Source organism: Wolffia australiana, chromosome 18, assembly GCF_029677425.1.
Source record: "Wolffia australiana isolate 7733 chromosome 18, ASM2967742v1".
NCBI classification, from domain to species: domain Eukaryota; kingdom Viridiplantae; phylum Streptophyta; class Magnoliopsida; order Alismatales; family Araceae; genus Wolffia; species Wolffia australiana.
Window position 1 is genome coordinate 10972158 of NC_135852.1, and position 21550 is coordinate 10993707.

The window sequence follows — 21550 nt, forward strand, 5'->3', positions numbered from 1 at the left end:
TGCATCAGGCTCCTGTAGATCTGTGGCTACGCAGCCACCGTTGTTGATTTTTATACGCTCGTCCGCGGCGTCTCGCTACTGAGGGAGGCCACCGATAGAGCGAATGAAGGCCCCACGGAGCTAGCTGTGTGCCAGATAGCGAAGGCCAATTGCGTCCTAATCGCTGCCTTCCACCAGTCGCCAGCAATTCATGACTTCCGTATCAACGCTTTGGCTCGTCTTACCTACCCAAGAGACTACTCGACTCCTAGTTCTAGCCATGAGACTTCTAGCCTGAACTAACGGCGCAAAATTTTTTTTATCTCTATCTCCCCAGCGACGGCTGAGAATCCTCCGTCGGTTTGGCTCGGTCTGGCCACCATCCCATAAAAACTATAATTCGTCTTCTTCTTGATATCTCCATACAAACTATAGTTGACTTCATATCTCCACAAAGCTGTCTTCCTCTTTCTTCTGTACTTTTGTCTCCACCTTAATTGCTATTCTATATGAATGCCCTGGAGACCCGTTTGTTCATCATCATCTCCCCGAAGACGAGTACTCGACTATTCAGGGGCCGAACAAAGAAAACCTGCGGCAGTTCTCCTTTCCTTTGACGAGCAGACTCTGTGAACGGTGGGTTGGTTACCCCCAGAAAAATAGTAGAAAATAATATTTTTGATGTTATCACAGAATTCGTCGAAACCCATGAGTTTGTTCATTCCACGTCTGTCTCATTTCATGGCAGGTTTTCGCGGTGCCATCACTACTTTATATTCAGTTCTTTCTGATTTTTGCAGGCCTTCATTCTTGTTACTGGACGTTGCTCTTCTTATTACTATCCTGAGACACAATTGACTGCAACACAATTGTTTGCTCTTCTTATTACTATCCTGGTTGGGCCTTTCATTAAGCTCCAACAGAAGGTGCCTCCTCTGCTGAACTCTGAAACAGCAGGTTCACTTACCTCGCAGAAACGAGATGGCAATCAATTTTTGAACCTTTTACGCGCAGGATCATGGATGACAGAAATGTTTTGCGGTCGTTGAACCAGATTAACCCGGAAAATGACCGAATTGCGGAAATCCACCGTCTCCTCGAGCAGCTGGGATCTCGGATATCCCATGGTTTTGATCTCCCTACCGATGGATCGGAAATGACCGAATTGCGGGATCTCTCCCCGCAGGATCCTCAAACAGTCGGCGTAAGTCACGATCGCCATCATCCACGAATCATCTATTGAATTTCCATATTTATCTTTCTTTTAGCAAGAAATTCCAAGTTTTTCCTAACAGATCTGTTTTGAAGCATAAACTCATGAAATTTGCCAAATCAATGTACATATTATATAGGACTGTGCAGTGTAAGATAAATTTTGGAGGCCTAAAATTTTGAGTTTCGGAGATAAATTAGTGCGAAACAAAAAAAAGGTTTGAGATGTTTCATGAGAAATAATCCTATAATTTCTCATGATTATAGGATTATGACGGGTATGACGGGTATGGTTGAGTATTTATGACGGGTAACATTACAGGATGTACACTCGCATTGCGTTTTAAAATAACGTGAGCGGACTGCGTAAATTTTTTGAAAGGGTCGTCTTTCACTCATTTTTTTTATATACAGAATTCTATTTAAATAATGCTCTTCAATGTGATTTTATTTAAGAAGTGAGAGACGGCAGTATAGCCATCTGGGTAGGCGAAGAGTTTTCGTAGATCCATTACCAGCAATTTTTCCAATGGGATAAAATACATTTTTTTGTAACTCGTTGAAGAGAAACAACGACCCAAGACGCTACATTGAAATGCGGAATCAACTCGGACGTGATAACTGTGTCGGCGTATAGACACAGGAAACAAGAACCTCTTTACGTCACCGGCGTGACGTCAACGTGCAAGGCTCTTGGTGCAGGGCAACGAATTCTCGTATGGTGCTGCGGAGCAACTCCTCAAACTCCCAAGACAAGGGAGCGGCCACCAAGGAGTGATGAAGACAAACCAAAGGAGAGAGAGAGAGGAGAAGAGAGGAAGAGACAAGAAGAATGAACAGAAAACTCATATGCCTTGCATTTCAGAATAGATTTGCCCTCTATATATAGAGGGCCAATTACAGTTTCAGGGAATTTGAAAGGTCTGGAATATGAAAAGCCAAGAGCCTTTTCATATTCTCCAAAGAAGCCTCTTCATATTCCCACAAAGAGACAAGAGGAGGGGGGTTAAAACTTTTAAACTCCGCCTTCCTTTATTGGGGTTGGACTAGTCAAGCTCTCCCCCTTCACATTCCCGTAATGGGGGGGCTGACACACCCCAACAAACTCCACCTTGGGAGACACCCTTCGTCAACATGCACCAAGTCCAAACAATGTTTGAACTTCTCCACCGTGACAACCTTCGTCAACATGTCTGCGGCATTCTCCTCCGTGTGCACCTTCTGAAGGATAATCTCCTCAGAATTCAACAGCTCCCGGATCTTGTGATACCGCACGTCAATGTGCTTCAACCGTGCATGGTAGACCTGATTCTTTGCCAAGCAAATGGCACTCTAACTGTCACATAACAGAGGAACTCCACCTTGAGCAATGCCGAGTTCTTTGAACAAACCCTTCAACCACAAGGCTTCCTTAGCAGCTTTCGTGGTCGCCATGTACTCCGCCTCCGTTGTAGACAATGCCACAGTTGACTGGAGTGTTGACTTCCAGCTCACAGGTCCACCGGCCACCGTAAACACATAACCGGTCGTGGATCTTCGATTGTCAATGTCACCTGCAAAATCAGCATCGACATAACCACATACTGAAAGTGAACTCCCTTTGTTGAAGAGAATTCCTGTATCAGTTGTGCCCTTCAAGTATCGAAGAATCCATTTCACCGCACTCCAATGCTCCTTCCCCGGATTGCTCATAAATCTGCTCACCAGTCCAACTGCGTGAGCAATATCCGGCCTTGTACAGACCATAGCATACATGAGAGAACCAACGGCACTAGCATAGGGAATAGACTTCATTTCAGCGATCTCTTCAGCAGCTTCAGGTCTCTGCGCAACGGACAACCTGAAATGGTTAGCAAGAGGAGTATTCAGTGCTTTAGCATTCCTCATGCCAAACAGATCAACAATCTTCTCAAGATAGCTCCTCTGAGTCAACCATAGACGACCATTCGCACGGTCTCTATGAATCTCCATTCCAAGGATCTTCTTCGCAGCACCCAGATCCTTCATTTCAAATTCCCTGCTCAACAATGCCTTCAACCGTCCAATCTCATGTAAATTCTTCGAAGCAATGAGCATGTCATCCACATAGAGCATCAAATATATAGGAGAACCATCATCACATATCTTCATGTAGACGCAACAATCAAATTCGCACCCTGAATAGCAAATGCGCACCATGAATGAGTCGAACTTCTTGTACCACTGCCTCGGAGACTGCTTCAGCCCATACAAGGACTTCCTCAGCCTGCAAACAAGGTTCTCTGCCCCCGGTACAACGAAGCCTTCAGGTTGTTTCATGTAGATCACTTCCTCCAAATCACCATGAAGGAATGCCGTCTTCACGTCCAACTGCTCCAGCTCCATGTTTTTATGCGCAACAATAGCTAACACCATGCGAATAGATGTATGTTTAACAACAGGTGAGAAGATCTCATTATAATCAACTCCCTGTTTCTGAGCAAAGCCCTTTGCGACTAGCCGTGCTTTATATGATGGCTACTTTGCCTCAAAAAGTGGCGCCTTCTTCTTAAACACCCACTTGCATCCGATGGCTCGCTTCCCTGCCGGAAGCTCCACCAACTCCCATGTTTGGTTCTTATCCAAGGATGTGCGTTACTCGGACATCGCCTGCAGCCATTTCTCTTTCTCGGGGCAATTCAGTGCCTCCTTGAAAGACGTTGGTTCTCCATCTCCTGCAAACAAAGCAATAGTCACATAATCCTCCAGACGTGCAGGCGGCCTCGTCTCCCGCCTCGCCCGCCTAACAGCAATGCTCTCAAAATTCTCTACGGCCTCATTAGCTGATTCTCCACCATCAGCTGAACTGGGTGGAATCTGCACATTCTCCACCTCCACCCAAGTCCTCTCTTGGACATTGCCGCCACCTGAATTCTGATCTCCTTGCTCATTGGAAGGCTTCACCATGTGATTTTCGTCAAAAACCACATCCCTGCTGAACACAATCTTTTGCACTTCCGGATCCCAAAGCCGATAGCCTTTCACTTCGTCGCTATACCCCAAGAAAATGCACTTCTTGGACTTTAGATCAAGCTTTGACCACTCATCAGCAGGTGTAAGGACATAACCTGGACATCCAAAAACATGCAACATGGAGTAGTCCACAGGTTTTCCAGTCCATACCTCTTCAGCCACCTTCCCGTCAAGAGCAGAATTTGGCGACCTATTCACCAAGTACGCCGCCATCTGAACTGCCTCTGCCCAGAACTCCTTGGGCAATTCAGCATTCAACCGCAAACACCTTGCTCTCTCCGCAATGGTGCGGTTCATGCGTTCTGCAACGCCATTCTGCTGAGGGGTCTTCTTCACCGTAAAGTGACGCCGAATGCCATGCTCTGCGCAGAATTGATCAAATTCAGAATTCTTAAATTCCGTACCATTGTCAGTCCGCAAGACCTTGATCTTCCTCCCCGTTTGGTTCTCAACTCTTCACACCAAGTCTAGAACCGTGAGAAAACGTCCGACTTGTGCTTCAAGAAGTAAACCCAAACTTTCCTAGAAAAATCATCAACAAACGTTAGAAAATACCGAGCACCTCCACGGCTCATCACGTCAACGGCCCCCCAAACATCAGCATGGATGTAATCCATGACACCGCAAGTATCATGTTTTGCCGCTCTGATACCACTTGTTGTAACTCGTTGAAGAGAAACAACGACCCAAGACGCTACATTGAAATGCGGAATCAACTCGGACGTGATAACTGTGTCGGCGTATAGACACAGGAAACAAGAACCTCTTTACGTCACCGGCGTGACGTCAACGTGCAAGGCTCTTGGTGCAGGGCAACGACTTCTCGTATGGTGCTGCGGAGCAACTCCTCAAACTCCCAAGACAAGGGAGCGGCCACTAAGGAGTGATAAAGACAAACCAAAGGAGAGAGAGAGAGGAGAAGAGAGGAAGAGACAAGAAGAATGAACAGAAAACTCATATGCCTTGCATTTCAGAATAGATTTGCCCTCTATATATAGAGGGCCAATTACAGTTTCAGGGAATTTGAAAGGTCTGGAATATGAAAAGCCAAGAGACTTTTCATATTCCCCAAAGAAGCCTCTTCATATTCCCACAAAGAGACAAGATGAGGGGGGTTAAAACTTTTAAACTCCGCATTCCTTTATTGGGGTTGGACTAGTCAAGCCCTCCCCCTTCACATTTATGTAATGGGGGGGCTGACACACCCCAACACATTTTCAATTACTGCAATTTCAATCATTGCGCCTGTCCGCGTCCCCCGTACTATAGGGGCGATGTCTCTCATCTGCTAATTAGAAAAAAAACCTGGGATTCTGAACATAGATCCGAGGGCTCAGCGCTGACCATTAGTCGTTCGTGATGATTAAAGCTGGTGGATTCCTGCCACTTAGGTTGGTCCTCCTCGCCCTCTATAAAAACCTTCATCGATGAAAATTTAACCGTAGCAGCATCAATCTTTCCTTAATTCACTTGGCATGATCCTTTTCAAGCGCTCATTTCGTTATTGCGCAGCCCCATCACGATCATTCCATCTCCATAAGCTGGCCGGCTACTCCGACGGGACTTCTCGTCCGCGAGAACGCCGTGAGAAGCTATGCCGTTGCCCAGCCTGACGTCAAGAGGGACTCGGTCTTGCCCAAATTCCAGTCCTATTCTCAGCCGCTGCCGGCGGCAAGAGCAGGTCTTAGAGCGAAGCCTCGCCTAGGAAAGGACACCCGGTTTGATTCCTTCAAGACATGGTCTGGGCAGGCTGACAACCAAATCTCGGATCTCCCAAGCCTGCACCCTTCACTGGAGCCGTCCGGCGATGGCGTGGAGCGGGCGACGCCGCCCGTCCAACGCTACTTCGACGCCCTGGAGGGACCCGAGCTCGACATCCTCAGGGTTTGCTTCCTCCATCTAACATCTAATTGCTACTCATATTTTTCTCAGATCTTGTCTTGTTACCGTTGATGGTGGTTTCTTTGGCAGCCCACGGAAGCGGCGGTGCTACCCGAGGACAAGCCATGGCCGTTCCTTCTCCGGTTCCCAATCTCGAGCTTCGGTATCTGCATGGGCATGGGAAGCCAGGCGATACTGTGGAAGACGCTGGCCGCGTCGCCCGCGACCAAGTTCCTCCGAATAAGCTCCCTGGTTAACATTCTACTTTGGTGCACCTCTCTCCTGTTGATGATCGCCATCTCCGTAACCTACGCCCTCAAAGCCGTGTTCTACTTAGAGGCCGTGCGCCGGGAGTTCTACCACCCCGTGAGGATGAACTTCTTCTTCGCGCCATGGATCGCTGTTCTCTTTCTCTTCCTCGGACTCCCTGAAGTTGTTCACGTGGACTTCCATGGCGGAGCTGCCTGGTACTGTCTCATGGCGCCGATTCTGTTCCTGGAATTGAAGATTTACGGTCAGTGGATGTCGGGGGGGCAGCGGCGACTCTCTAGGGTGGCTAACCCTTCGAACCACCTCGCCATCGTTGGGAACTTTGTCGGCGCGCTGCTAGGCGCCTCTTTGGGTCTCAAGGAAGGACCCATCTTCTTCTTCGCCGTTGGCCTTGCCCATTACGCCGTACTCTTCGTCACGCTGTATCAGAGGCTGCCCACCAACGAGACGCTACCCAAAGAGCTACATCCTGTTTTCTTCCTCTTCGTCGCGGCTCCCAGCGTCGCTTCCTTGGCATGGGCTAGGATCTCCGGCACGTTCGACTACGTTTCTCGCATCGCCTACTTCATTGCCCTCTTCCTTTATGCCTCCCTCGTAAGAGAAGAGAGACTCCACTTCCTTATTCTTTCCACCACGCTAACTATTACGTTTTTATATATTTTATTTGATACTTTATAAACTCGGTTCATGGTTGGACACAGCAGGATGGGGTTCATTACTTCATTTGTTTGGCTATTTTCTATGCATGTCCAATGTTTTCGTACTATACGAGATAATATTCAATTTTTATCAATTTTTTAATACTCTTATAGACAGCTTGCGGTCATTGTAATCTACGGGGATGTGCTTTTCCTGTCTTTCCTTCTATTTCCATTGTAACTATTTCGGTTATTTTTCTCTAAAACAAAGAATTAGTGAGATTCCAAGCGGCAACCTGACTGAGTTCATATGGTGCAGGCGGTTCGGGTCAATTTCTTTCGCGGCTTCAGGTAGATGATCTAGACTTATGTGATCTACATAAATATCCATTTTTGAGTCATCTCTCTCATCGGCGAAACGCTCCGGTGCAGGTTCTCAATGGCGTGGTGGGCGTACACGTTTCCGACGACAGGAGCGGCCATCGCCACGATCAGATATGCAGCGGAAGTGGAGAACCCATTCACGCAGTCTTTGTCTCTGCTTCTCTCCGCAGTCTCCGCGGCTCTCGTGGCGCTCGTTATGGTGTCTACCGCAATCCACGCTGTAGTCTTACGGGATCTCTTCCCCAACGACATCTCCATCGCCATAGCTAGCGCTCCGCCCCGACAGGGGAAGACCTTCCCAGACCTCTCTCTTCCGTCTTTTACGACTACGCAGGAGAAAGATGAGGCCATCACCACACTCCTCAATGGACGCTGATTACATCGGCAGCCAGCGTGCATGCATGCGACGATGCGACATGCAAGCTATTTTTTTGATGTGGAATTATTTGATGGAAATCAACGAACGTGATGACCATGAGAGGATTCGGACACTGCTTACGGGGAGAAGCGAGTGGAGAACAGCGGAAGAAGGAGATACAGAATAAGAGAAAGAAATAATCCATATGTATTTCATTCTATACGGGCTTATTTATATGTACGGATATTATTCTAATATATACACAAATTTATACTTTGCTACAGCTTTATACTTGGCTTTGGTTTATGCGTGAACACTCCTCGGCAATATTATGCTACGAGGAAGATTAAGTTTGGAGATGAGCCAGTTGAATCTTTCTTTTGCCAGAGATTTAGTTAATGCATCTGCAATTTGGTCTTTAGTTGGAATAAATGACAAGTGCACTTTGGTTAGTCATCTATTTCTATATGTTTAGTTTGTGAATGAAAGACAAGATTCTTTGTAAGGTAAGTAGCTACAAAAATATTACACCAGAGTATAGGGGTCTTACTGAATGGAAGATGAAGTTCGTTTAACAAGGATTGTATCCTTAGAAGTTGGTTGTTGCATTTGATACAGTTTTTTACTTAGCTTTATTTTTTGACCAGGCCACAGTTGCCATATTCGTGGCCGTCCAAATTACCATACTGGACCAAGGAAAATTATATAGCCGTTGTTTGACCTGGCCAGTCAGAGTCAGTGAAAATTTGGAGTTGTGAGAAGGTTCTTCCATAAAAAACTAAACTACAATCTGTAGAGTCTTTAATAAATCACAGAAGAGGCTTTAGAACAACCAAGTGACGGGACTAAGGATCATGCATACATTAACATACTTCATCAAAGGAATAGGCAGTATCAGAATGTGTAATAACAAGATATTGGAGACTCCCAACAATTTTTTGATAATTGCTTGCATCATATTTACAAGTGTCAATAGCATGACTACATTGATGCGAGTCAACACAGAGTGCTTTCAGGTTTAGAGTGTTCCAAACCTGCCATGGTTAGGACCTTCCTGGTATATGATGATTGAGCAATATCACATGGATGCGATTGAGGATCAATCCGTAGAAAATGACCGGCATGACCAAGGTAGCAAATTACAAAGGTCGATCCTAGGATCTGGGTGACTTCTTGCACCCTACCAAAATCCGAACCAATGATAATAATATCATCAACATAGACAATAACATACATCGACGCAGAGCTTAAATTTTTTTTAAAAGAGAGGTATCAATACGAGAGGCTGAAAACCAAGAGATGATAGAAAGAAACTTAGCTTATGAAATCAGGCACGTGGAGCATGTTTTAGAACATAGAGGGAGATTTAAGACTAAGAACATGTGACAGAGCAATAGAAGAGACAAAATGAGGGGGTTGGTTAATATGGATTATTACATGAAGATCAACCTCCAATAGAAACCTCAAGTTGATGGATATCCCACCAATCTTGATATGCAAGAGCTATCAAGACACATAATTTTAACGAGAAAAAATGTTTGACGTGAGTCTTGAGCTACTATGTGAGCCTTTCAATGTTCTAGACAACAACTGTTGTGCAGTTAAGGAGGTGTAGATTGAGGCGTGGTGGCTTCTGTTCTGGGAAACAAAGGAGGTGTATAGCCCAAAACTCTAGTAAAATATATCTGTTATGTAAAAAAGGAAGGGAGTAAAATTTATCTGTTATTTAAAAAAGAAAGGGAGTAATATAGTACAGACAAATTAAAATGATTAAATTTAATGATATTTTAATCATGTTTTCAATTAGAAACCCTTCAAACGCCGCGCTCAAGCCCACTGCACACATGCGAGCAAGGAGAAAAACTCTAGTAAAATATATCTGTTATGTAAAAAAGGAGGGGAGTAATATAGTATAGAGGAATGAAAATGATTAAATTTAATGATATTGTAATCATATTTTCAATTAGAAACCCTTCAAATGCCACACTCAAGACCACTGCACACATGCGAGCAAGGAGTGCTCAAGCCTGCCCACGGTTGGCAAGCACCAGCGAACAAGTTGTAAGTGCCACTCAAACCATAGCACATGGTTGAAAAAACATGGGTTCAATAGTTGGCCCTCATGCAGGTCAAAATCTAAGGCCCATGCGCGTATGTAGGGGAATGGTTTATTTTATTCAATTCTTCATTCCATTCAAAAATTTTATGGGGCTTCAATTTCCAGATTGTTGATATGGGATGATGATGGTTTTTTAAGTTCTAGGATCACACGAGCTGGACCAAGGACATAAGAAATGGATCATCGCCCTTTTGGGCTGAAATCTTATGACAATTAGAAGAAAATATAACGAGTCTTAAAACCAAACGGGCCCAAAGCCTGCCTCATCCAGTTGGTTTTAAGTTAGCCAAAATAACCTTCCTCACTTTATTAAAATATCTTTATTTCCCTTTGAAGGCATCTGCTTGTCTAAAGCCATAACAGCTTGATTTTAGCAATTGGATGATGCCAATTATTAATAAGGTTTTATGATTGGCTATCACCAATCTTTAATTGTAATCAATGATTGGTTGTCATTTGACTAATTGAACAATGCACTTGACACAACAAAAATAAAGAAAACCAAAATTTTCTTAAAATTCATAGAAATTTAAATATAAATCCATAAGTAAATATGTATTTGTTGACTTAGAAAACCCTACATATATGATTATTTTTTTGAAAATGATTTCTTTATGATTATAGCATCAAATAATTCAGGAGAAATCGCATTGTGACTCAAAAAATTATTTTGTTTCAGGATATGTAGTCAGAAAATTCCTTAAAATACCTAAAATTTTATAAAAATTCAAAGATCGTTCTAAAGGATATAATCATTTTAGGCTTGCCAGCACATATAAATGACCAATTTACACAAATATAATCCTATTAAATTATTAATATTTTGGGTTTGATGACAGGTGAGAATGTGTTTAATACATTTCAATTATCCATTGAATAGTAATAATTAAAATACATTTTTAAAAACTCATGATCACTGTATTAAGATATCATCATAATTAAATAAGTCATTACATGTGTTCAAAGACTTCATTATAAAGATCACACAAGAATAATAACGAAGCCATGTTTCTTTTCAATGAACTTAAATAACCATGGCGGTGTGATTGGCTTGATGGCCTCATAACATCCAATAATGTTTGTTGGGTTATAGGGCCTAGATTCTGATGAAATACCAAAAATTAATGAAATGGAAGATCGAAAATGAATAAAAATGTAATGGCACTCTAAAACCAATGATCAGATCAGCTTGACCTTGGTCGGATCTATGATTACTTTGTTCCTCAAGTGAGACATATTGAGCTGCCCATGTGTCCAGCTTTTATCCACACAATTATTGGCATGTCGAACATCTTCCTTCATCTTGATGATCCCTGTTATCATTCCACCATCATTGTTATGACATTCCCATCACATCATGATGGAGAAGAGCCAAAGGGATAAGGGAGAAGAAATATTTAAAACACATGATCTCATCATTATTCATTAAGTTAGATGATGTATTTATGGATTTCATCAAATTTACACATGTCTATTATAATGAATAATAATATATTTACAAACACTTCAAAATATATACAATGTGTGATTAGCTTTTCAACCACATATTTCAATCAATCTCCTACTTGGGTAAAAGCCAGCCACTCTTAGAAATTTTTGTGATGCTAAACATACGTTGAGCAGATGGCTTTGCATATAAATTTTCAATATTGTTGATCAATGGAAGTCTTTCATGATGAGATCTCCTTTAGAAATGATACCCCTAATTCAGTAAAGTGTCTTAGAAAGTTCGTTAAGTTGTAGTGAGACAACTCTATCACTTGCTTAATAGCACCGTCAGTGTCATACAAAAATTGAATAGGGTCTATGATCAAAGTTGCAACTTCACGATTAGTGATGAACATTTGATCCACCCATTCTCCTTGGAGACATTAGCTGAAATGTCACACTCAGCTTTCATTATCAAGTTTTTGGTCAGACTTCTCTAAAAATTTCTAATAGGCAGTATCCCTCTAATGAAAAGCCAAATGTAGATTTGCAATCATTTGGATATCATTAAAAAAAAAAATAACCCTTGAGTTTCAATCATCTCCTCTATGAATAAAAAATTATGTCATTGTGCCTTCTCAAGATCTCAAGGGCATGTATCGCAATTACACGTGGACTGAGCATAAATATGCTAATTACACATGGATCCCACTCACCCACGTCCATGAAACAAAGGAAAAAGATACAATAGCAATACCATTGCATGTTGCTATGATTCCACCTCATTCATGCTCTTCCGAGTTGGCGATGCATGGAACACGTGTTATGTTTGTGCTCATCAGGTATCATCTTGGAGCTCTACGAAGGGTAAAACGTTTAGGTGGGATATCGTGCAATCCCACATAAATATTCTTATCTTTTATTTCATCAAAATTTTAATAATCTTACATGTAGGTTGACACATCCATCAGCATTTATAGACTATACCAAGTCATTAGCATGTTCTTCATTTCAAAGATTGTAGGCATGGATAGTTTTCCATAAGGTAAGATTAGAAAGTTAAATAAAATTGAAAATTGCATGCACTAACAAAGCATCCCATTCATTCAAAGTTGTATACCTTTCCCAGTGACCCATAAGATCATTAGATGAATATTATTAACATATTTTTTTCTCTCGTTAGTCTTAGTATCAAATTGAGATAATGGTGATAAAAATATAATATAGATGTAATCCCATACAGTTGATGTCAGCACAAACGTCCCTTCAGGGACATCTGATAAAATTCGAACGATACAGAGAAGATTAGCATGGCCCCTGCGCAAGGATGACACGCACAAATCGAGATGTCAGCACAAACAATTTATTTCTCAAATAATTACAATTGATGTTGACAATATTAGGAAAATCCAATTATATATATAGAATATCTGATGTTATTTATTATGATAGGAACATAATAATCTTCCCAAGATACCATATCTACTAAGCAAATCTTGAGGCTCATTATACATATAGTGATCATCATAACATTTACTACATGTAGTACCTTGTTAAGTTAGCTCAGATGAATTTGCAATATGGAGATTTTTCCATTGATGATGATGGACGGACGTTGAGAAAAAGCCATCATTAGTTTCCTATCTTTGTCAAGGATGTAGAACACCTAGTTTATCATACCAACCAAGGGTTTCAGAATTTTTTCTTCAGAAGGACTACCTTGGATGTTCTTCGGCAAGTTAAGCTGTGGAATGGCCAGTTCAGCAGAAAAAAGAGAGAGAGCCATTATGTGAGAGTATTTCACCTCTTATCTAATTCAATCATATTCAGCACATCATAAAATATTGTATATTCCTCTACCAGGTGAAGATTGACAAGGCCTTTCCTACTTGCCAAATGACTATCATTAAGTGTTTACTAGCAGTAGGTACTATTTTTTGCAACCTCAATACCCAATACTGAATCGATCACTGCTCCCTTTACTAGAAATCTCTCAGAAAAAAATTGAAAAGTATTTAATTTTGCCTCCATCCTTTTGAAATAGAGATGTCTTTATTGTGCTTCATTCTCTTGTCTTTGTCGAAGGGCATGTAACACCTTCTAGTTGGTCATACCAACCAAGAAGTGTCCATATTTTCCTTCCTAAGGTTTACCCTTGACACTCTTGAGTAAATTAATTAGTTTAAACAGGTTGAACAGAATATTTTAATGTTAAGATCAATGATAAACTACAAATTACTCACTGAGGGTGTGTAAAGTTAAACCATATCAGACTGAAATCTTCAGTACTTACTATTTACTCATACCCCTTAAGCAACATTAAATGTCAGCTTAACATCATCATCATACAGACGGGCATAGGCTAATTTCTCATACTTGAAGACTATGATCTAGTTCTTGAGCCTTTCATAAATTTTGGACTTGTCAAAAAACTTGTATCAAACATGCCATGTGGTGGATTACTTTAGAGCATGTGTATATGGTAAATTATGTCCTTAATGTTAAAATATCTGTGACCTGAAAGTAATCACACATTCTACATATTGTTTAACATTTTCTAATATACTATATATTCATGCGTGATGCTTATAATTGAAGTTCATGAATAGATCCATTGACTAATTAAAGTATGATGATATCATAATACAGTGATCAAAGAAGGACATCAAAATATTGGGATATAATAGCACAATCTAGTTCCACGCGTAGTGTCCAAACATTAATGATGGAGATTGGGTGATCTATGAGAAAAGAGTTATTTGAATTCATACTTATGGATCCTCGAGTGGTATTACACCTGGCATCTATCATTTTACAATTATGTGGGTAATCCTTAGGCCTGAGACACCAAACACACCTTTTGGATTGAAGTTTGTACTCCGATTATGACCTAAAAATCTTTAATAATTAGATTTTACATTGTCCTATCTCACATGCTTAAACAAGTCAACGAAGGTGGTTGTGTGGTCAAGATGAGATCATATGTCCTCGGTATTACAAGAGATTGGCTCAAGTGAGATGATGCAGGTAAATCCCTGACCAAGGTAGTATAAATATTAGAGAAGGTGTTCTCTAATGATTTCTCCATGCATCATTACTAACCAAAATGGCTGATTAAGGTTTGAAGGTAAACCATGTCCTAAGTGCTTTTGAAGACTATATGGGATGAAGCTAAGGTTCCATAAGAGAGTTGTCATTCTCATTTTTATCTTTTAGGTACAAGGTGTAGCTTGGCACCCCATGAGCTAGCCACGAGACCAATCGATTGCCTGAAATTGCTAATTGATTAATTAATATATATGTGATATAGTTAATCCATAAGGTTGGACCAATAAAGGATAATACACTACTCAATTAATTAACTAAAATGATATGCGGGCATGGAGGGTGACTAACAAAAGATTTCTGGACATTAGTGATTATACTTTAAGTTCGGGAATTTTTACTAAATTTTCCTAGGAGGGTATTTTTGCGAAATTCCCCGTACAATATAAATATAAGAGACACCCTCATTTGAGACCCAAGTGCTGCTTCCAATGAGATGAGATGGAAAGGAAATCATATATCCAGTAGAAGAATTTGAGAGAAAGAAGATTATATATGCATAGAGGCTGGAGATGTAAACAATTTGAAGATACACACTGAAAGGAACCAACCAAATCAAGGATAAAATCCAAGCAAAGGTGATGTTTTTAGTTATCAGATCTGTCTCTAGTTCAATATAGAGGGTAAAATTTTAGCTGATGTTGAGGATCATGTTGATGCCTCAAAATTCCAGCACTTTAAGACCTAGGAAACTTTAGCTGACATTCTATTCATCAATAATGTCTCCTACAAAAACATATCATTCCATAAAACTGTAATTTCATCAACATGATGATATTTCCCTCTTGACTAGTCCAATATTATGCATGTCATCCCACAGATATGAACCCTTTTGTCATAACTATGCTCTTTATTATCTACACTTTATTTCATGCATTGATTTAGTCTTATGTGCTATTTTTTAATTTCCTCCTATGAATTTTTCATGATTAAAAAATTCAATATCTGATAGAGATACTTTCAAGAAATCAAGTTTATTTTGACTCTATGACCTCAAATAGTGGACTAGATCTTTTGGGCCTCATTATTCTTGGAGTTTAATATATTTTAGGTATTGATTTAAAGTACTAAAAATTCTGTAAAAAGGGGGTTTTTCAGCAGCCAGCAAGTATAGCAGCACTCAAGCCAACCTCGTCTTCATAAGCATATTGGTCAGCACAAACACTTAAGCAAGAGTAGCACCCCAAGTCTATGGGACAAAAAGGATTAAATAGTCCACACAAGTGGGAAAGATTTAGTTTCTTATTCAGAAGAGATGGGGTTTGAGCATTTATAAAGGTAATGTTACTCTTTGTTATTCAGTATGGGACTGACCAAAATGCTTATGAAGATGTTAGAGGAAAAGTTTTTATTGAAATTATCTTTAATAATTCATATATATTTAAAACATATAAATTTTGTGGGAATTTCAGGAGTAAAAATTTAAGGCTATGTTCAGTTTAATTTTCCAGTATCATAAAGGAGAAAAAAATATCTATTAAATTAGTATGTTTTATATATTATATATTTATAAATTAGTATATTTACATTTAGCCACTTAATTTTAAAAAAATATTAAATATTATTTTTTAAATCATAGTTTACTTATGGTTAGATTATAAGACTGGTCATTGTGTTGAAAGGAAGTAAAAAATGGGATCAATTATTGGACTTTCAGGATTGATCTCAAACCCCAAGAATGGTTAATAAACTTAAACTCAGGGGTTTGTAAGTTGTCCTTGATAAGTGAATTTATTCAATACTATCTGTAATGGGATGTGGATCTATAAAATATATAAGGATAGTGATGACCATGGAAATTTCTCTTTAATGGTGATTAGTGATGAAAAGAGATATATTTAAAGTAAGAAATTGAGGTAATTGGAATGGTGAGGTGTAAAAAATTCTAGTAATTATCTATACAGTACAAACACTTCAACGAAGTGTGTGAGTATGAAGAGTCAGTGATATAGAGAGGAATGAGGAAGGTGTAGGAATTCTGGAGAGATGCGGATGTAAGTACATATAGATATGTTTGTAAAAATAAAAGTATATAAAATGAATTTCTGGATTATTCTTTAGATATATGAGAGATAATTTTATGTATTGGAATCAAGGAACTCACCATAGATTCTAAATTCTTACAAGATCAAGGCAATTTGTTTCTGCAAGATGAACTTCAATCAATCAATTTCACCAAGAAACCAAATGAATCTCAAACTCACCTTCTTTCATAATTCCCACCAATGTCCAAAAAACTTCAAGATAGCTTTTACAGAGTTTATCAATTTTCATTAAATTTATTGGGGAATACCCATAGAGTTAAATTATGAACAATATGCACTCCAAATTTATATAGAGTATCAATTGTCAATCATTAGATATGAAGTTTGGAAACTAGTTCAGTCGAGGATATTGATTTACTTTCTCTCTCCCTCTACAGGCCTCCACATCGTCTAGGGTCCCTGGTACCCATTTTTCTCCAAAACTGGCCCATAAAATTGGCCACCAATTTTGTGTGCTCAAAGTTCAACTTTGTCCTATGTCCTTGAAAAAATAAAATGATACGGATTTAATCATAAGATAATAAAAGTTTGATCTGATGTTACGAATCATGTGCCACACAGTTCCAATTTTATTTATTGACCAATGAAGCATGGCCATGTGCACATATTTTATGGGATTTGTGCTAAATTTATCATACTTATAATTGATTCATTTTCTAGTCACACCATGTGTTCAGTTCTTTCCCTCACATTAATTAATACTTTAGTTCCCTTTTTACCCTGCAATGTTTCAATATAAAACAGAAATAACGGTTAAAATATTATTTTAACTTTAAATTTATACAAAAAAAATTATATCTTGGTCTCTCTCCTGTAAATGATCCAACCATATGGATGGATAGAGCATAAAAATAAGAGGCTACCCTAAAACTTTGCACCCAATTAGACAGCTGGATCTCCAGATGTCACATTTTAATTTGGAATAATGTGGGGCACTGGATTGTTTTATCTCTCCTCCAGATAGCCACCGAGTCAGATTCTATAGTTTTGTTGGCTGCCAACCTTAATCTCATTTTTACATATATCAATTACCTGCTGCCACCTATCTCTATTAAAATAATTAAAATGCAAGGCAAAATCGAAAATCATACTCAAGATGTATCATCACAAGATAAAATTTTTGAGATAATCACATTTCCCCTTTCAGTATACCAGATTAGGCCATGTGTACATGCCTGTGTAAGGTAATAATGTCATTCATATGACTTAAAATAATTGTTTATTGGGCCACCTACAACTTGTGTCACTCATACTTATTTCAAAAAAGGCTAGTATTTTTATTAAATCATGTATTTGTGCCTTCGACAACATTCAATTCTAAAAAGCTTAATAATTATAGTCTTGCCCAGTGTCTCTGTAAAATAAAAAATATCACAATGATTGAACATTAATGCCACAATGATGCATATATAATGACTAGCACAAGGAATCATTGTCCAATAATGGGGAACAATCAGCAACAAGGGTAGGACACACTCAAATCATAAAAATAGTTAAAATAAATATATATAAAATACTCTGAGTTGCCAAATTAATTTCACCGTGAATTTTATGTTTGAAAATAATGGAAAATAGCATAAAAATTCAAAAACAATTCGACTAATAAATCTCAAAAAATATTTTCTGATGATTTCATCAACTGCTTCCATCATCAGAAAATTTTGGAAAAGTATTAAAAATCCATTATATTAATAAATGTCTTTGTAATTCAAAATTTTGAACTCATAAAAAAACAAATTTCTTAATAAATCCTAATTATTTCCCAAAAATACATAAAATCACAAAATTCTAATGAAAAACATTTTACTGAATTTAAACATAACAACACCCAAATATGGTCATTTTGATTCTCATAGTTATGTAATATTGATGAATTTTTTGGGTAATTTACCTTTTATTAACTATATAAATAACAAAGTATAAGGGGTCACTCAGCGCGGAGGTAGAGTTTGAAGTTCATATTTTAAGCCTAAAAGTGAAGTAAATCAGGTTACAATTGGAAAGATAGTTTTAGAAATTATTCTCTAATTCACATAATGTTATAGTATTTATAATAAAAAAATTAAAAATTAGTAAAAATGATTTATATTTTTTATCATAATTTTTTATGACTAGAAAGGAGAAATATATTTGTATATTTTTAAAATTTGACTGGAATCAAAATCAAAGTAAAACAAATATCAACAATAAATAATATTTTTAGTTATTTTTATCATTTCTGTTAAAACTTAAGTGACTTAGATGATACTTATGATTTTTCACTTTTTTTAAATTTAAAAAATATATATTTCCACTTATATGCCAAAAACTTCCCAATTGGTGATAGCGATAGGTGAATTTAGATTTGGGTGTGCAATTTGGGAGTGCATTGGTCAACGGGATCTTTGAAGGTCGTTAATCACACTAGAGGAATCCAGATTTATCCAAAATTTGGAGGAGACAAAATTTTGAACAAATATTAAATGAATAAAAATAGGATGAGAAATGGGAAGGGTAAATAAATGAATTATTTTATGAAATTTTTGGGGCATCAAATAGATATAGTGTCTAAGGTTTAGAGTGTAACATTTTTAAGACTGAGAGAGAAATTGATAGATAAGGCCAATATTTTGAATGGAGAAAAATTGGGAAGGATAAATGGATGAATTGTTTTAAGATATTATGTAAAGGTTTAGCGAGAGAAAATTTGGAGAGGGAGAGGTAGAAATTGGTGAATATAGTGAAAAAGTGAAGTAAACTGGAGGAAAATCAGGGGGAATGGATGGAAATGAAGGATCAAACATTTTTCTTTTTAAAAAATGATAATCAAATGATGAAAGCCTCAAAACACTTGCTTCAAAAGAGACGAACAACTAGGATCATGGAGATCCTTGTCCTGCTCGAGACTCACTCTAGAGTATAACTAGAAGAAGGTGAGGATAGGGAGAGGAAGATAATATTTATACATGAGGAAGGATATAAAATTCCCCTTTTGTCTTATTTCTCTCCTTGTCATTTATTCCTCTTTTCTCATTGTTTGAGTTTGAATTTTGAAACATGCTTCATTTGATTTTAGGGATCCAGGCAAAAAGCGAATAAAGAAGAAACTGTGGAAGGATCCAGGACTCGCTTCACAACCCTCTAACTCGTTCTTTTAATTCCAGCGCTGAAATTTGTCCAATTTGTCCCATTATCCTGGAATCACATGGAATAATTTGTTCCATTCATTTTCATCCCTTTTAAATTATGTAATGTTTTCACGCATGGGATTTGAAAATATTCATCCCTAATTAAGTTACTTGACATATGAGACTAGTAGTGTTCATTAAAAAATGATCAAAATATGCATAAATTGATGTTTATACCCAAATCAGAAATATTCAAATAATCAAACTAATAAAATGATAAATTTAGTATTTAAATATTTAATTACATATAAATGCATGGATTTATAGGCACATCTATTATTGTATCAATAATTAAAATGGATGATATTAAGGTCGTTATTAGTGTGTTATCAATTTTCAATGTCCATCAATATTAGAATATTAATTAATGGGAAATTCAAATTAGAAGTATTTTTTTTGAAAAAGATAGAGAGATTGGAATAAAGGTAAATAGTAGGTAGATTAAGAGTGTAAATGTGATTGAGACTCGATTTCAACATGAGATTTGGAGTGAGAAATAGGCGACTAACACATAATTGTAAATAATATGCATACCCACTCTACTCTTGTCTTCAAGAATCTGATTTTTAAGGGTAACAAGGATTCATAGCCTCAAAACTTCAACCTATAGAAAAAACACATGAGTTGGAGCTTCCTATACATATTTTGATCCGAAATTTCAGCCCTGTACTGTGACAGTGTTATAAATTCCAAGTAAATTTGAAATATTTTTTATTATATAGCTTAAGAAAACTCAAATTCAATTTGAAATTGAATCCCATAGTTTTCTTATTTATATCTTGATCCATTGTCTGGTCTAAGGTCTTGGGCTGACCTCATTTGTCATTAGCCTTCATTTGAAATTCAGATGTTAATTTTTCCTCATAACACAAATAGTCCTGGTAATTTAGCTTAATTATATTTATTCTTTAATAGGAATACCAAGTTGAGATTTTTAAGTGATTTTTGAATAATTAGATACGTAAAACATTAGGTCAAAGTTGTGAATCATTCTTGAGTCAATCTTTTATTTTTTCTTGAAATCAGAATTTTTAAAAATAAAATGATTAATCTTAATATCATTGGGAGTACAATATATTGTTCGCTATAATATTTTACAGTAATTCTTTAAAAGTTTTCATAACGTTAAAAATCCCAAACGTCATTACTCTTTCTGGATTTCCATGTCTTTGAAAAGAAAACATAAATTTTGCTTATTTATTTCAACTTTTTTTGCTGTTCTGTTGGCTACTTTACTCCTTTCAATGGTCTCATGCATATAGCCTAAACCTAATTCCAATAAATTTGACCTTATCTTTCCCTAATCTATTAATATCCTATATTTTTGGGTTTTTACATGTTGATGGAGTCTATGTAGATCAAATAACTCCCTGAATTATATATCTTTTTTTCATACTTAGGTTTATTGATATCGTATTAATTTAGAACAATGTTGGGAGGATAAGCATCATACCTATTAGACAATGATGGCATACGCAAAAAAATTCATTCATGATGATGTTCCATGACATATCAAGATATTATCTTAGTTGAGGCTCTATAGTTAATGCTAGAATCTTTCTATTTTTATCTCTAATTCTCTTATCTATGAGGTTGGATGATATACTTGAAAGAGTCAATATTTTAGGTGTATCTCCGATAGCATCAAATAGATAGTGATAATTATGTAAGAATATACATTTATTTATCATTAATTTTTTAATATAAAAATATTCTCTATTATTATGATTAAAAAGGAACAAGTATAAATTACTTGTGCATTCCTAATTTATTGAAATATAGACTTGAGAGAATAACCCCACTTGATTCAAGAGAATCAAGTGTATAAGTCTTACTATTTTGTTGGATTTTTATTCAAATTTGAGAGATAAGTAGAAGCCAAACCCATCACTTGCATCAGAATAGGAGGCCCAATATTCAAGGAGGAAGAGGAAAGACCTTGATTAATCCTCTTTACAGACCATGTCAAAAGA

At 37.7% G+C, this 21550-nt stretch overlaps 1 protein-coding gene and 1 non-coding gene across 3 annotated transcripts; both read left to right on the plus strand.

Moving 5' to 3' along the window:
• The first annotated feature begins 335 nt into the window (after positions 1 to 335).
• Positions 336 to 8002, plus strand: LOC144715030 (S-type anion channel SLAH2-like). 2 transcript variants are annotated; one of them, XM_078589877.1, is made up of 7 exons: positions 336 to 615; positions 728 to 905; positions 994 to 1183; positions 5695 to 6066; positions 6154 to 6927; positions 7291 to 7322; positions 7404 to 8002. In XM_078589877.1, exons 3-7 carry the CDS (start codon positions 998 to 1000, stop codon positions 7729 to 7731), a joined length of 1692 nt encoding a protein of 563 aa, XP_078446003.1. In that variant the 5' UTR covers positions 336 to 615; positions 728 to 905; positions 994 to 997; the 3' UTR covers positions 7732 to 8002. The 2 variants fall into 2 exon arrangements, with proteins under 2 accessions (XP_078446003.1, XP_078446002.1); XM_078589876.1 differs by having other exon boundaries at positions 780 to 905.
• Positions 8003 to 12520: 4518 nt separating this feature from the next.
• Positions 12521 to 12627, plus strand: LOC144715364 (U6 spliceosomal RNA). Its single transcript, XR_013584597.1, has one exon. It is a non-coding gene; the product is annotated as a U6 spliceosomal RNA (small nuclear RNA).
• Positions 12628 to 21550: the final 8923 nt, after the last annotated feature.

What these genes read in the sequence shown, in the direction of transcription:
- LOC144715030 (XM_078589877.1), top strand. Translation starts at nt 998, where the DNA reads ATGGATGACAGAAATGTTTTGCGGTCGTTGAACCAGATTAACCCGGAA. An exon ending in CCGAGCTCGACATCCTCAGG is followed by an intron (nt 6,067 to 6,153) that starts GTTTGCTTCCTC and finishes TTTCTTTGGCAG; the next exon opens with CCCACGGAAGCGGCGGTGCT. An exon ending in AATTTCTTTCGCGGCTTCAG is followed by an intron (nt 7,323 to 7,403) that starts GTAGATGATCTA and finishes GCTCCGGTGCAG; the next exon opens with GTTCTCAATGGCGTGGTGGG.